This window comes from Pleurodeles waltl, chromosome 8, assembly GCF_031143425.1.
Source record: "Pleurodeles waltl isolate 20211129_DDA chromosome 8, aPleWal1.hap1.20221129, whole genome shotgun sequence".
NCBI lineage: Eukaryota > Metazoa > Chordata > Amphibia > Caudata > Salamandridae > Pleurodeles > Pleurodeles waltl.
Window position 1 is genome coordinate 1,366,258,101 of NC_090447.1, and position 17,638 is coordinate 1,366,275,738.

The 17,638-nt window shown below is 42.7% G+C and overlaps 1 protein-coding gene across 6 annotated transcripts in view; it reads right to left on the reverse strand.

Moving 5' to 3' along the window:
• CNTN5 (contactin 5) overlaps positions 1 to 17,638 on the reverse strand; it is a 3,179,309-nt gene that overhangs the window by 152,154 nt on the left and 3,009,517 nt on the right. For all 6 annotated transcript variants that reach the window (XM_069202389.1, XM_069202386.1, XM_069202392.1 and 3 more), the window contains one exon: positions 13,393 to 13,463. In XM_069202389.1, coding sequence (XP_069058490.1) covers positions 13,393 to 13,463 — 71 coding nt within the window. The remainder of the gene's footprint in view (positions 1 to 13,392; positions 13,464 to 17,638) is intronic.

Below are 17,638 nucleotides of genomic sequence, written 5' to 3' on the forward strand. Positions count from 1 at the left end.
TCCATGATGCCAACTCTGTAAATACATGCATATCTAAATATATCTGGAATAGTAAGCTGCCACGTATAAACTATAAAAAAATTAAAATTCTCAAAATGTAACAGTGGCTTTCGGTTGCCAGATTTCTTTAATTATCATAAAGCATTTACATTAAAGCAAAAAAATTTTTGGTTTACTAATATAGATTTTGATAATGTGCCTACATGGCTTTGTTTGAAAGAAGTTTGGTGTCACTGTTCCCGTTACCGACACTACTGACAATGTCCTCTTCTAATTCTCTAAAAAAAATGCCCTCAATACTAAAATCTGCAAAATTAATATTACAAGATTTGGATTCTATTTTCTAAGTGCCTATTTCCTAAACCTTAATTATATTTTTATGGCACAACCCTTTATTGAAAAGTAGTCGTAGATTGAAATATTGGAAGTCTTGGATAAATTCTGGTATTTTTCACTTAAAAGATATTATCATAATAATGTAATTAGGTATCAACGTTTATGTAATTCAATCCTTGATTTGTTGTCTAATTGTCCTGAGAAGAATATTTCTGATTTAGAAATGTGTCTGCATACAATGGCTTCTTCTACTCATGCAGTGTCAATGTACTACAAAAAATTGAATTATTTTGAAAGAAATAATTGGAATTTTCTATCCTCTTTTTAGAATAATACATCAGGCATATCTTTTTCTCAAGACTCATGGAGAAAAATTTGGCAGAATAATATTTCTGGATGGTTATCAATATAAATTAATTCATTCATACTATTTGATTGTTTATGGACTCGTTAAAATTATTTAACACAAAATTATTAAATTCTCACAATTGTTTGCATCGTTTTTCTACTTCAGGTTCCTTAAAGCATATACTCTTCGATTTTACGATTGTTTCTAAGTTTTGGAAGGAGGTATGGGATGTTACTTAAAAATAAATTATAATTCCTGAGAGAAGCTCTCACTTTGCTTGCTGATTGGCAATTCAAGTTTATTGTCAGCAAAACTGTCAGATTCGAATAACAAACTTAAAATCAATAACTGCCCGCTGGAAAATGCTTCATTGTTATCAATTCCTACATGGTGGTCATAGATAACTTTTACCAGAAAAGGAGCTGATATGACTATGATTGGTGTTGTTCATAACACAGATGCTTATCAGTCATTTTGAAAACCGATTGATAATTATATAGCAATGTATTTATAAATAGGTATTATATGTTATATTACATAAAAGTAAAGTTCTATGATTACTGTAGTAGCTCTACTATGATATATTTGTAAGGTAGTTTTTTTTTATCCTTCCATATATTTGCAAGTTTGGTTATTATTATTTAGCAATTGTCATTATGTAGGTACAATTAATATATTATTGTTATACTGTAGATACTCAATGGATCTCTTTCGGGGTTCTTTTTTGTTTGGTCTGTTGTCACCCCATAAAAATTAATAAAATATTATGAGCCCAAAAAGAAGTTATACAGCAAATTAGGTTGCTAGTTAAGTAAGTTTCATGATTGTCATCGGCTGGTTCAATAGTAACAAGTCAAGTATTTTTAGAAGTATAGGAACCACCAATTGATTACAAGTGGGGTGGCCTAATTTACTAGAACAAGATGAAGGCTTTTTTTTGGTATCTGATTTTCCAGGTCGATGTTAGTAGGTAATCTTTGGTCAACTTTCCCTAAACCAAGCAAGGCAGTCGCAAGGGAGGGGAAGGTAGAGGAGCGTTATGCCCCAGGCACTGCTCCATTCAGGGCCCGTACCCTCCTTTTGCATGTGTGTATAGATTTCATAATTGACAGGAAGCCTGCTGTCTTTATTCATTTATAAAGAGGCAGTGTATGTGGCCATAACATTAGATCAGTGTTTCCCTACCTTTTGACTCCTATGGACCCCCACGTTATCAATATTGGATCCCAAGGACCCCCACTGAAGGATTATTTGAATCCAGGGACCCCTCAATGAGTCAGAACTGAAAGCTGGGAACCTAATCTGTTAATACTAGTTAATTTTCTAATCAGTTGCAGAACCCCTGCAGAGGCAGACCCCCAGGGGTCCCCAGACCACAGGTTGGGAACCACTGCACTAGATGGTAGCAGATGCCTTCTTTCCTCATACATTTTCTTTTCAATATATTTTCTTTTTAAGAATATTTCACAGGTTCTTGTAGTGCCTGGCACCTATTCGGGGGACCAACATAAGGTATTTGCCACATGCCTCACTAAGACGTCTGACAAGTCTATGATAAGATGTGGAGAATTCTGAGTGGGGTAATGAAGAATAAGAGGCAGAACCAGGCTTTCTGGAAAACAGGCCTATCTCTCAGACCTCTGCTTTTACAGTGAATACAGCTGTCTCAGCTAGGAACATGTCTAATTTGCTATGTGACTAAGAATGTTTATCTACCATTACCATTTTCCGGGTATTAAGGTGATTTTACTTAGCTTCCCCTGGAGGCAATCTGAGATGTGCATAATGTTCTGTTGCAATGTATTCATGCACGTCATCACAAAGTTCTGATGGTTACATCCTTCAGCTAACCACATCTGGAAGAAATCTTTTGAGGTACTGAACACCTCCTCTATTCACATAGCATAAAGGTGCTTACTTTAATTGATAGCTGACTTGTGTATATTGCTTATGTAGAATAAAATAATATTATGAACAATCTGATAAATATGAAAACTATGCCTTGAAACCCAGGCACTACACATTTAATTTAAGCTTAGTCCTTTTCACTTTCCACCCAATACTGCACATCTCACTTAACCCTTATGACAGATATCAGCCAGCTGCTATATTTCAGTAATGATTTAAATAAATCATACAAAATGAGGTAATGAAGAATTCCATGACTCCCTGTTGAAGTTGTTTTATAGGAAATGGGAACATTTCAGGAAATACTTCTGTTTTTGTCTCTTGAGCTTTAGCAAGACCAACATGAAAAACCAGGCCAAGTTGACAGTGGATGGTTCTTGTCTAAATTGGGGACTGGGCCTAGGGGAAAAATGTTACATTCACACCAGTAAGTTTTATTTTACCTTGGAGGTCATGATATCTTATTTTAATGTACGCAGTACAGTATTACAATTGCATTTCACTGAACAACTAGTGCCAAAACTACATGTGCCTTGACAATTTATTTTAGATGGACAATGTAAAGATCACCTGATTAGTCCGTATTCATTGCAGTAGAATACTATAAACCACAGGTGCATAGTTTATGTAATCTGGCCTCTGATCTTTATAGTGATCATTTCCTATTGAATGAATCTAGTTACATTCCCACATTTACCACCTCAGAACACTAACCCACATCACCTATTGCCTTTGACATAGTGTCTATCTTCCAAGCTGTGTTTTCCAGAAGCAGCTACTAACAAGTAAATTATGTTTCCCAGGTACTCCTCCAGTCAAGTGAATAGCTTGTACAGTGGCCAGAAAAGTGTTAGACGTGCCAGCCTTAGAGTGATCTTCCCCCACACGTTTTGCCTCTTCTCCTACATTTTGTTGAACCTATTTTGTTGGCCTTAGGACTCTGGGCACTTTACTACTGCCAAACAGTGCTAAGGTGCAGGTGCAGGTGCACTCTCCCTAAAACATGGTAACACTGGCTTACACCCAAATGACATATTAAATGTACTTATAAGTCCCTAGTAAAGTGGAACTAGATGTACAATAAATGCTATTAGTGGGCCTACCACACTGATTGTGCCACCCACCTAAGTAGCACTTTAAACATGTCTCAGGCCTGCCACTGCTGCCTGTGTTTGCAGTTTTAAACTGCTAATTCAGCCTAGCAAAACAAAACTTTTGCCATGCCCAAACGTTCCTTTTTAACACATACACAGCACCCTTAGGTTAGGCCCTGGACCACACAGAGGGCAGGGTTCAATGTATTTAAAAAGTAGGACATGTACGTTTAAGTTTTCCATTTCCTGGTAGTGAAAAACTCTTGCATTCGTTTTTTTACTACTGGAAGGCCTATCTCTCTCATAGGATAACATTGGAGTTGCCTTATCACATTTTATAAATGTAATTTGGAAAATGGGAAGCGATAATCACTTCATGTTTGGTGTATTTAGAATTGGGGTGAAAAGCCCTATTCAGTGGTGAAGTTGTTTTCTAATCACAATTTAAAAAATGGCACTTTTAGAACGTTGTTAGTCTATTTGTGCTGATAGCCTGACCTGGGTCACATGAATGGATGTAACTGACAGTCAGACTTTGTAAATTCCTCCTAGACAAACACACAATAGAGAGATTAGGTGTGCTTGAGTGGGGCATCTGCTGGCAGGATGAGGGCACAGCTGAGCACAGCCCCACTTACACCTGAATAGCATGTGCCCTACCTTCACACAAAGGGCATAAAGGCCCTACATTGTCACTTCAGCCAGCTTGGATCAAGGACAGGAGAGGCAGGAAATTCCATGCACTTCAACGCCACTGTTTAGAAGCTTTTCCCACCTTCCTGAACTAAGGCATCAGGGTATAAAAGAAGGAACTCAGACATCAACTCTTCAGTACACTTCTCGACCTGTGGATATTCTGCCAGGAAGAAGGACTGCTTTGCTGCTACAAGGACTGTCACTCTGCTGGACCGCTGCTATGAAGGAACTGCTGCCCTGCTGGGCTGACCTGCTGATTGCTGCCCTCTTGCCCGAGAAAGAAGAACTTGACCTGCAACTTTATCATGGGCGCAGGAGCCCAGAAGGATTTAAAGGACTAGTCTTCTGACCTCCTAATGTAAGCCTCAGGGACATAAAAGACTCCCCAGTAGCTCCCTGACCTAATCTCAGCATGTTCCTGATCCACAAGCTATGCATCTCAGGTCCTGGAACATTGGTGCTGCTCGCTGAGGACCACCAATGCAAAGCTCCAGCCTGCCTTTCTGTGAAGCCCGGAATGCTCTTCGCACCATGCCGACTACCGCCTGCGACGCTCTCCTTGCCACTCCTGACCCTCTCCAATGTTAACCGGACTCTTGGCACAAAACTTGAGAAGGTAAAACTTTAGCGAGAATAATCTCGGACTGTATTTGACCAATGCTCCACCACAGTCTGCCTGAAATTTTGTCTCTGACATGGTCCACCGTGACTAGATAGCCGCAATTGGCGCTTTTAGTCACTATTTTGCAGTTTTTTTCTTTAAAAATTAATGACTCCTGTTCTACTGATTGTATTTTTGTCATTTTGTTCTTGTTTTATTTATTACAGGTTTCTCTATTTCTCTAACCTGGGGTAAAATATTCTAGTATGTTTATTTCAATGTTTTACTGTTTGAAGAGTTGCACAAATACCTTACACACTTCCTCCAAGTTAAGGCTGACTGCTCCGTGCCTAACTACCATGGAGTGGACCGGTTAACTTGGGGTTTGCTAGTTCCTTACCCTGACAAGGATTGTGGTTCCTGCTTGACCGGGCTTACAACCCCGTCAACCAGTCACCCAATTTCTAACATGAAGGGGTATGATTATACAGTAATAAAGAACCTAAAATGTATTCAAAGTATCATCTGGAGGGGCGTTGCTACCCGCCGATGAAGATGGCTGCGAGCTAAGGCAGCTCCACGTCCGCAGGTTATTAATCCCCTGCCTGCCAGACACTATCCTAACAGTACCTCCTTATTCTACTACAGGTGTATGTCCCATTGCCCCTGACTGTGTGGAGAGAGGCACCTGCTAAAAAGTGAGAAGTCTGTGTGTCACTCCGCCACATCCTTGGGTGCAGAAAGTAGAGGACAGCAGACGGGTGACCTAAAGTGGCAGCACCAAGGGACTCATACGGCTGGCACGGACATATATGCGTCTCTTCCTCTGCACCACCCTCCCCCCAGTAGCAGAAGGGGACATTAAGGAGATCAGAGAGTTGAGCTGAACGGAGCAGAAGTGGGGTCAGTCTGCCTCTCCTGGGGAGCGACAGGTAAGGAGGCCTTGACCAAGGCTGAGATTTGCAGCCAAACTCAAAGGGCCTGGAACTGTGCTGGGAAGATCTTTGGTGGGTGCCGGAGGGCAGCGCTGGTGAGATGACCCGCTCTCTCCTGCTGGCACATTGCTACTGAACCAGCTGGCAGCTCTGGGGTGACAGCAGCAGGTATGGGAGAGACTTGGGGGTGCCTTCTAAGGGTGGTAGATGACATGCTGGGAGGGGGGCAGGCAGTGTGATGACGGTCCTGGCCTGCTTGACTGCAGGACACATGACTGAACCTGCTGTCTCGAACCGGTGAAGAGAGGCCCCTGCTCTCTCCCTCCCTCCCTCATCTACTCACCCCCACCCCCATTTGGATTGACCTCATGCCTTCATAGGGCCTGCAACAGTGGTGGCAAGGACAGTCCCTTCAGAGGCCTGGCTACTCCTATGGCTGGGGATACAGAAGGGCCAACAAGACAGATAGCTGTTATAAGGACTTTGGGGACACTGCTGCTGAGATATAGAGTATGGCGCTTCCCCTTCTTTTGCACCTCATAAGACAGGCCTATAAGCTCCTTGCGCCTTTGAACCCAGGTAGGTCAGCTGAAGCTAACAATGACTGCTGGTGTGGTTGGTGTAGGTGTTGTGATTCAGACCTGAGGGGAGCAGGTGAGTTACTGTATTCAAGAGCTGTTGGGGGTCCCGAGACCTCCCCTGATCCTTTTCAACTCTGTGCCATACCACTTCGAGGCCAATCACATACTTGGGTTTTGCATGCATTGACTTGCAGGTGAACATGTGTTGTTACATTTGCAATGCACTCTATGATTACTGCATAATTCACTGAGGTACTATCAGCTACCAACAAGTGACCTGGGTGGGACAGCCCAGGTACATGGTTAGAAAATGGTCCTGAGACCCGCACAACTTAACAAGCTTGATAGATACGCAGTGAAGATGTCCGCAACTTCTAGAACGTCACAGGAGGTTCAAGTATGGCCTCAATCCAGGATCTTCGAAGCTCCATGGAGCCTAAACTAGACGCTGTTACAGTGGATGTCAACCTGTTCAGTGCCGACTTCCGTAAAAGTGCAAAGAAGGTGGCAGTGGCAGAGACACAAATAAATGAACTGCACTCAACATCAAAATGACTGGAGGAGCAAGTGCAAACCTTAACTAAGCAGAACACAGTCATCACTGCCAGACTCGAAGATCAAGAGCAGAGGGGCCAGGTGAAATAACATTTGTGTGGTTGGGGTACCAGAGGGGGGTGAGGGACCCAGTGTAGCCCTTTTTCTGGAAGACCTTATCCTGAACACTGTCCGGCTTAAGCAACTATCAAATTTCTTCTCCATTGAGAGGGTGCATAAGGCACTGGGCCCCCCTCCACGCCGGGTGCTTCTCCACAAACTATAAGTGCCAGGATCCTGAACTGCAGAGATCGTGATACAATTTTACAGGTGGCCCGGTCTCAAAGTGATTGTCATTCTGAAATCACAATTGTCAGCTTCATTTCAGATTTTATGCTCCAGGTACAATGGCAGCAAAGACATTTTGAAGAGGTCAAAAGAGCGTTTAGGGCCCAGAAGACAAAATATATGATGGTGTATACAGCTAGGCAGCACCTGATAGCTGAGGGCAAAACATGGCACTTTGCTACACTGGAGGAGGCGTGGATAGAGGGATGACATGTGGCTGGCTGGAGGAAGGGCGTAGAGTGCAAACCTGAATGGCTGAAAGTGGATTCTGATTTAAAATGCTCTGCCTCCCCCATGAAACAATGGTCACAGACTCCCCCACTAGGCACGTGAGCACCACCCCCTTAAGGGATTCTAACTGAGACTTGATGTGCTATGTATTTGGGGAACTGTGTGACATTATGAGTGACTTGGGGGTGTGGAGGGTTCCAGATAAGAAGAGTACTGAAATATGTATTTATTATTTAGGCACTGTTTGCATATTACTTTGAAAGTGTTTAGTTCTATCAGATGTATGGTGGACGATTTATTCACACAATATATCCGGGCCTGTATCCTCAGTCACTATGGCGGGGACAGCCCACCCACATTACTGGATGTTGTTTTTGAGGCAACAGGCACTCTGCAAGATGGGGCTGTGGGTGGTGCAATACTCATGATTCAAGGTAGCTGGGAGGGAGGGGTTTAGAGGTTTATTCAACTCTTTCTGTTTATTACGATGTTGATTCACTATGGCAGCCACTCGATTGCAGGCGGTGTTGATAGCAGAGAACCATGCTTCTGGATGCAACAGGCAATATACCCAGTAGGCTTATCCCTGGGGGGCTGAGTCACCATTATATTTTACTACTATACCACTGACACAAGATACACTGTTATCTTTGACCTTATGGTCATGGAACATTAATGGCCTAGGCAATAAAATTAAGTGCACCTTAGTCCTCCAACATCTTCGTCGACATGCTCTGGACCTCGTACTGCTTCAAGAAGCACATCTCCGAGGTAACCTCTACAAAGCCCTTGACAGATTTGGGTACATATTATGTGCGCACACCAGCTATACCATCGCCTCTCATGGGTTGAGATCCTTGTAAAGAGGTCAATACCTTTCACTCTGCACCATGTCTGGCATGACCCTAATTGCCGATATGTGGTATTGATTGGGACTTGGGAGGGCCTTACCTTGAATCTCCACTCAATATATATACCACACAACTTCATAATTCAACCTATCTTGGCACCTTACTCTTTACAATGCCAATGAGGATTCTGATATGGAGCGGAGATACGATTGTGGTTATGGAGCCTGGGTGGGGGGGGGGGAGCAACACTAGAGGGGGAGGTGAGACAAGCCCCCTGTCTCAGTTTGTGGCTGCAATGGGACTGATGGATTTGTGGCGGGACCACAACTCACAGTGCCTAAAATACACATACTTCGCACCTGCACACAGAAGCTTCTACCCTCCGGACCATATATTTACTAACCACTCCTACACACTACACACCTCACTTTAGGGACCCATCACACGTGAGGCACATCTGACCATTCTTCGGTGAGGGTAATACCAATGGACCAACCCGAGACTTCATACTAGCCTCTAAGATGGACTCTTGCTACCTCTGAGACAGGTCGATAAAAAAAAGATAAACTGAGGGAAGGTGTAGACCTCTACTTTAAAGAAAATAATGGGACAGTAACATCAGCAAGCGTCCTCTGGGATGTCTTGAAGACCATACTGCAGGGACAAACTCACGCCCTAATAGTGGGCAAAAAGAAGGAAACTAAGCTTGAATGTGAAGCTGTAGAAAGAGACATTACAGTCCTAGAGGCAAGTGCAGGTCTAATAATACGGTGGGGCTATGTCACAGGCTACACTTCTGCCAGTAGGACTTGAGTGCCCAGGCAGAAAACTTGGCACGGACTCATAAGTTGGTGATAGGGCACCGACTATATGATGTGGGGGGCAAAGTCAGGAAACTTGTTGGACAGGAGGGATATGGAGTGTTCTAGAGTTCAAGAAACCGAGGTTGGGGGCAGGAATATTGCAAACGACTAACAATGCCATAGGAGAAACCTTTGCCACCTCTTATGGGGACCTCTACACTCAAATGAGAGGCACCAACTGTGACCACTTTCTAAAAGATATTTCTCTTCACGGAGCTTACCGGGGAGGTGCAGGAAACAGTACTAATGGCTTTTGATGCCGAAATGGTGTTTGATTCTATAGAATGGAATTACATTTTCACCACATTGACAAAAATGGGCTTTGGGCTGCAATTCTGTGCCTTGACTAATCTCTTGCATCAGCCCCCCGAGCCAGGGTACGTGTTAATGGAGCAGTGGTGCACAGATTTGCCTTTCAAAAGGGAACTTGACAGGGGTGCCCTCTCTGACCTATGATCTTTGTGGTGACACTTGAACTGCTGATGGCTTGGATCCAACAGGACCCATTAATACAGGGAATAAGGATGCCTCGTGGCTGAACAGAGTGAATTTCCGTCTATGCAGATGATGCCCTGCTCTATGTCATAAAACCCTCTCTCTCCATGGATAGAATATCACAGGTATTTAGCATTTTTGGGAACCACTCTGGTAATATGGTTAACTCATCCAAATTAGAGATATTTTCTCTACAGGGGCGAAGCCGCAGCTCCCTCATGACTGCATGGCTGCAGCAGGACTTGGGGGACTTCAGTTTCTGGGAATTTATGTTACTCGTGACTCTCAGCTATCCTAAGTAGAAATCAATTTCCCCAACTAGAAAGGCTCTAGGGGGATGTGACTCACTGGTGGAATCTCCCTATAACGATAATTGGCAGAGCGGACATATTTAAAATGATGCCCCTACCATGTCTCTTGTATGGTATCTAAAATAAACCATACAAAGCGGTACTCTGAGAATTGCAAGCTACAGAGGGGAGTGTATGACAGGGGCTGATGGTCCCGGATATCTTGAAATATTACAGGGCCTCACAGGTCTTAGCGGTTAATGATTGGATCTGCTCGAACCACCAAGACCTGGCCTACCATGTGGAGAGGAAGGGAATGGGTTGCAGGGGACACAAGGTGATGCTGTAGGATTTGGTAGAGGCCACAAATTATCTGGGCTGGAAGAAAAAAATTACAAACCTGACCCCATTATGGTACAGTGATTTGCTGAATGAAGTGGGGGGCCTCACAGGATTTTCAAAGTTGGAAGTCTTAGGGTTGAACACCTGAGCGACATTTGGAGAGGGCAAGCTATAATACAATTTGAGGTCCTCTACCAAGAATATGAGCTAGCAGACTATGAAAGATACAGATATCTGCACTTAGGACATGCCCTTAGGTGGCATATACTGGAAGGAGAACAGTTCCCTGAGTCCTCTCTCTTAGAGGACCGCTTACTCACTGAGGTCATACCTGACAAGGGGTTTCCGCGACCTATAAAAAGCTGGTCAGCAATTTCCCTGATCAGCTGGGGTCACTGATTCCCACCTGAGGGGCTGGGAATATCAATGACTTAGACAACGAGGATTGAGTGGAGGCCCTCCGGAGCCCAAGAGGCATAGCCATATATACCTGGTTTAGGTTTGTCCAATTACAAGTTTTACACAGGTCTTACTACCCGCGGACACTAATGTACAAGATAGGTAGTGCAGACATGTCACTGTACCATAGGGCTTGTGACCAGGAAGGCACGTTTTTCCATATCCTTTGGGACTGCCCGATGATTAAAGTGTGCTGGTCAAAATCACGGGGATAATGTCCCACATCGTGTCACTACTGGCTCCTGTGGTTGCCAAGTGGCTTCCTCTGGCGATCTCCGGTGACATAGTTTGGCCCAAGTATCAAACAATCTAGCTGAAGCTGGCTGCAGGTCTAGCCAAATGGAATAGATCAAGGGTATGGGGCAAGACTACCTCCCTGGAACTTGCAAAATGGGAATCAGACTTTTGTCAGAGGGGCACCGAGTGATTTATCAAGGTAAAAGGGTCTGCCCCAAAATGTGGGGAAAAGTGTGGGGGGCCTGGCGAGAGTATAGAGCTGCTCTTGATGGATGATGTTTTTGAAGAGCGAGGAGGGGAACCTGAAATGCTCCTGCATGATGGATAACGAGGACTGTTAAGTATCATGGTAGGCTGTTAAAGCATCATTCTCGAAAAAACAGTTCACACTTGCTCTGCAATTGCAATTTATTATTGCTATGTTGTATGATGTAAATATGCAATCTTTTCCTATAAATGCTGATCACAATTTGAATAAAAAGAGTTCTTAAAAAAAACAAAGTATCATCTCACGTTAGAGGTTTGAAATAGAGCTTTATGCATTAATTCACCATGCAAATAAGGTATGGGCAAATATGCATTTAATTCATTTTAAAAGGTTAAATGCAAATGGGACTGCAGGGCGCAGCATAATGGGTATCAGAGCACAGCAACAGGTTACAGTGGTGGGATAATCTTTTGCACAAAGCTCAGTTTAAAACACTGATACTCAAAGGCACCAGACCATGTATTAAAGTTGACACTGTGTGTGGATTTTTGATAAAAATATAACCAACTGCTTACCTGCTGACCTGACCCAGCCACATTACCCTCAATGTACCTGAAAAGCTGAACATGGAGCTCAGAAATGGTGGGCATAGTGAGCATCAGAGCCGAGCAGACTTAGTTCTTTACATGCATGAACAAATAATGCAAATATTAATGTTACTATAACACTACTGCTACTACCACGCTATTGTTGCAACACTAATACTACAAATAATAGTTTTCACACTTTTATAGCAAACACAGCAAACTGATTTGGCTCTAGGTACTAATAACATCTACTTTTAGAGATATTCAAACATATCTGGTGTGTTTATTGTAAATGCTCAAATATATGGGGGCTGGTTTACATAGTATGGAAGTAGCACTACAGAAGCACTCTTTTATGTACTCTTATATGCCTTTGTGCATTGGCCCCAGAGTGTCCAAATCCCTATTAGTAAAAGTGCAAAGAGGGCACAATCCATTATATTTGTATGAATTGAATTTTAACATTCCCTGAATATTCTCATTTGAGATGTTCTGAGGCTAATTCACCTAGGCTTGTAAGAGTAGGTACAAGAGTATTACTTTATGTGGTCCAACATATCTTAGTGAAAAGTTACCATATAGTTTTATTTAAAAATGTGACAATTTACTGACTGTAGTTATATTTCCCATTTTTATTTCAGTTTTGCAGTGCAGTATTGATGGGTCTTTAATGGTAAATGACAGTCCATATCTATCAATACCTTTGCGGTTTTTATGTCTTTACCTGTACTTTTTAGCTTCTTGCAATAAGGTTTATGGGCTGAGAGAAATCCTACTTTTAAGTGCTTGTTTGTTGCTTCATCCCATCTAGACATGTATTCACCTCTATAAGGTTTGTGTGTGAATGTGCATGATGACAGGAGTTCAGCCACTACTACATCAGGCTCATAGCTTTCCTGAGTACAGCAAGTGTGGTGACACCCGGCCTAGTGGTCTGATTTTTACACTAAATTTAGGCTAGCTTTTAATAACCAGCTGGGAGTGCAGGAGGCCCATGTTCCTGCCTTAAATTAGTTTGCATGGCTTCCATGCTACACCACCGTGTCACGTTTTGCATAAAGTCTGCAAGACACTGAATGCATACATAAAAGGCTGTTGCCTTCACCCTTCTATATGCTCATATCCCCCCTACATGCCTATGACGCAAAATGCCCATTAACTTGTGGGTGACAGTACCATAACAAACCTTCAGTATAAACATAACTTATAAAGATGCTTCCAATGGAAAGCCTTATTTACACCATTATAAACTATAACCTTCATAAAGACTGAGTTAGACAACATGGCCATCAAATTTATCATGCAGGTTTACAAACTAAGAATTCACAAAGACACAACATCTTAATACGTTTGCATGCACGCACACAGGGCTAAAAGAGGATTAAAAGGTAACTATTGAGCCTTTCTCCAATAAGCAAACCTCAATTAAGTCAAAAAGATGTCATACCTCCCAGGTTATTACTAACTCATTTCTTCTTCCACTACCACCACTGACATTTGCTGGAGCGGTCTTTGGCACTGTGTAAAGAAAGCAAATACAAGTCAGCAGTTCCAACTTACCATTATATATCAGAGCAATAAAATGACAACACAAAATGGCCATAAATTTGCTTTCACACAATTATGCTTCTACATTGGTTCATATTAGCATCTTTTTCCTATTCACAAAAACTTTGGAAAATGGGCCTAGAAAACTGTGTTGTTACTTTACAGGCATGCTCCTATTATCCTCATGTGATTTCCCTGTTGTTCAGCAGAATCTTATGTTGAATATAATTCTACATTGTGGAAAAGCAACTCCTCTGTGCAATGGCATAGTGTTCTTTTTTTCCTGTGTTCTTTCCTGAATAAGTCTCTTCCTTCTGTACCTCATTGAAGCTTGTGTATGTTCCATGCTCCTTTCCACCCCGGAAACTGATTCATTCCAGCCAGAAATTCACATTGCTGTACTTTTATCAAGCATTATTATTTCTGCAACTTTAATAAATAAATTTTGGAAATAGATGGGTTGGGACTACTATCACTTGTACAACTGACTTGCTAACAAATACATTAAATGGTTTGGATATCATGACATTCGACTCAACACATATACCAGTGCAAACATTTCCGTTCACACTGCAAGTCTGATACGAGGGATATAGCTTAGGCTGCAAGAGCTAAATAACACTGACTGTTTACTGAGGTAATGATATCATAATAATTATAGTTTTTTTTAATCGGGGAAATGTGAGCGGCATTAAGTGTCCCCTTGCTTCTGCTTCAGAGTCCAAGGACCATCTAGACCAGCGCTTCCCAAACTTTTTAGCACCACAACCCACAATTTAGCATGACAAACTTTCACGATCCACATAGCTATGATGGGCATGAGGCAGGCGAGTTTTTGTTGTAACTAAAGCATCGTGTGGTCGTGCACTGTCACTACAGACAGCACATTTTCCATTGAAATGGCAACTACATTTGCCCAGACATACATTTTTACAGATAAATCTATACTGTACACAAATGATAATAGGTGGAAATCGGGTTTCGGATAGTATTTATTATTTGTGCATCATCAAGAAAGAGTGTTTTGATTTGTTTTGATCATATTAAAATCTTTGTTTCCATCACATTTCAGAATTACAAACGATGTGCTGCAGTTTGGTTTCTGAGCTGCTGAATGCTTACAGTTCATTTACAGGTAAGTACAGCATTTCCTTTCACTCTCGGGTACACTAACAAGATTGTCACATAATTCACTAAGTTTCTTTCTCTGACTACAAAGTGAAAGGAATTTGTAAACACCAATCTCCATGTTAAAAAAAATAATCAGTCATGAGATAGCCTGGCATTTGACCTCTGTGATTGAAGCACAGAAAATGTGACAAGATAAAGAACTTAATGCATCTTTACTTATTGCTTCAACTTTCATGACCCATCAAATATCAGCTGAGACCCACAAGTGGGTTAATACCCATAGGTTAGGAAGCACTGTTTAGATATTTCCAAGTACATCCGTTCTTTAACCGCAAACAACACTTGTGTTAAGTTCATTTGTCAACAAATATGAAGAGTTAGCTTTCCAGACGTTTTCTGGAGCACATGCAGTTGTGTTCGTCTTTGCAGCTCGTCTTCCTTAGAATGTGACACGCTGATTGCGCAGGATGCTCTTCCCTATTCTGCTATGCACTCTGAACCAACTACCGGCTAAAATGGCTTTGTAGACTTCCTGTATGTCCTACTACAAAAAATAGATAATTTTGCTATGTTTTATTTGGCGACATGAAAGCTGGGTCCCGGGGGTTAACTAGAGAGCCTTTCTAAAAGGCAGCCAATTTACTGGCCTGTTTTTCATCGCCAATCACACCCGCTGATTAACTTATGTAGTAAGTAGTTGCTGTCCAGTACAACCATTTGATTACTTTTCTACTTTTTGTGTGTGGAAGGGTTTTTTGACTTTCAGTAATGGGGCACCGAGTAATTAGAGAAAACCGGCACTCACAATTCATCATCCCACAATGAAAACAAATAATTAAGCCTGTACCTGTTGCAGATGCTAGGAATGTATGATGGAACAACGCATGCACCAACCACACATGCCTGAACAACGCAGTCGTAACAGCAACTGCGTTGTTTCCACAAATGGCTTTACCACGCATGCTTTCACAACAATTTTTTGCTGTAAAGGCATGCCTAGTAAAGGCATGTGTGGAACGGCATGCGTGGTTTTCGCATGCCATCCTCCCACCAGCCCTAAAAATACAACTATCCTGGTAGCCCCCACCCACCCTAAGCCCTAAAACCTACCCCAAGTCCCCCAACCCGCCCAAAAACCAAACAACCCCATCCCCAAAAATAAACTACCTGCCCCTAAAAAAATAATTACCCGACCCCCCACCCAAAAAACCCAATGATCCCCCCACCCCCAAAAACCAAACTACCCCGATCCCCCACCCTTAAAAAACAAACTACCCCGATCCCCCACCCCCAACGAAACCAATCTACCCGACCCCCAGCTCCCAAAAAACCAAACTACATCGACCCACCCACCCCTACCCTCAAAAACAAATGACCCCTCCAGCCCCAAAAACCAAACTACCCCTATTCCCCACCCTCAAAAACCCAACTATCCCGAGCCCCCACCACACCCCCAAAAACCAAACTACCCCAACCCCCACCCCCACCCCCACCCCCAAAAACCAAACTACCCCGACCTCACAACCCCACCCCCAAAAACCAACGACCCCCCCACCCCTTACCCCAAAAGCTAACCTAACCCAATCCCCCTCCCCCAGAAACCAAACCACCACAACCCCATCCCCAAAAACCAAACTACCCTGACCCCCCCAACCCCACCCCCAAAAACCAACAACCCCCCACCCCTTACCCCAAAAACCAAACTAACCAGATCCCCCACCCCCACCCCTAGAAACCAAACTACCCCACCCCAAAAAACAAACTACCTCGATCCCCCACCCCAAAACAAAACTACCCCAATCCTCCACCCCTAAAAACAGAACTGCCCTGATCACCTACCCCTAAAAACCAGAACTACCCCGATCCCCCACTTGCCCCTACAAAACAAACTACCCTGACCTCTCCATCCTAATCCCTTAATCCACCCCACCCCTAAAAAAACTACCCCCCAACCCTGCCCCAGGCTCAATTACCTGACCGCGTCCTCTCCCGATGCGGACTCCCTTTTTCTCTGCCTTAATCACGCATGTGCGTTGTTCAGCACATGCGTGGTTAAGGCAGAGAAAAAGGGAGTCTTTGTTCCGTATGTTCCCCAGATGTTAGACTTGGGTTTTCTAATGCAAGCCTGCCTACAAAATGAGGTGGTGCAATCTATGTATACTTTGTAATCACCACTCAAATGTGGTCCTGCACATAGTGAACATCATTGCAGGGGCACTAATTTAACAGGCACTGAAAAGTTCTTCAGCACAGCTAATGAAAGTTCGGCCTCAACTGAAATGTCAGAGTACAAAATAACTCACAGGAATACAACATTTTTGTGGTAGAGGGAGGACTTCTCTTATTAACATCGGAAAAAGTATGCCATTAACTCAAAAGTTCATTATAAATAAAGGCAGTCATCCATCCTTGTTTATATAGAACGATAGAAGGCTGTCCAAAATTGGTTGATGAGGATTCGATCAATAGAGATATCAACATATCAGTATGGAATAAAAATGCATTGAGCTAAATGGATATATCTTACATAGTCACGCAGTATCCCAAATATCTGAGTTTCAATGGCTTATGGAAAGTTACTAAGCATCTAGAAAAGTGGGGCCAGTTATACTTTGAACATTACATGGGACAGTGTGGTCTGGTGGAGTTCCATCAGATCAATAGGAGCATATTTCAGCTATTTGAGATGATTATGTCAGGAAATAATTGCACCACAACAAAGACTATCTGAGCCCTCTCTACCAAAGCCATCTTTTCTAATATGACAGGATGTTCCACAGTGTCTACAGGTTAGAGAGAATCAAGATAGGCAGGTCCTTAAATGTCTTCTCCTCTTCTTTTTCATTGATGGTAGACACCAAGCCAGCAAGCTCAGCTAAGACAACCAACTATTATTCACCAAGTTCACCATTATGGCAAATCACCATGTTTTTAGGCCAACATTAACATTGCCAACATCAAACCACTGACTAAAAGTTGATAGGCTTGCAAACACAATTTATAAACTTAAGACA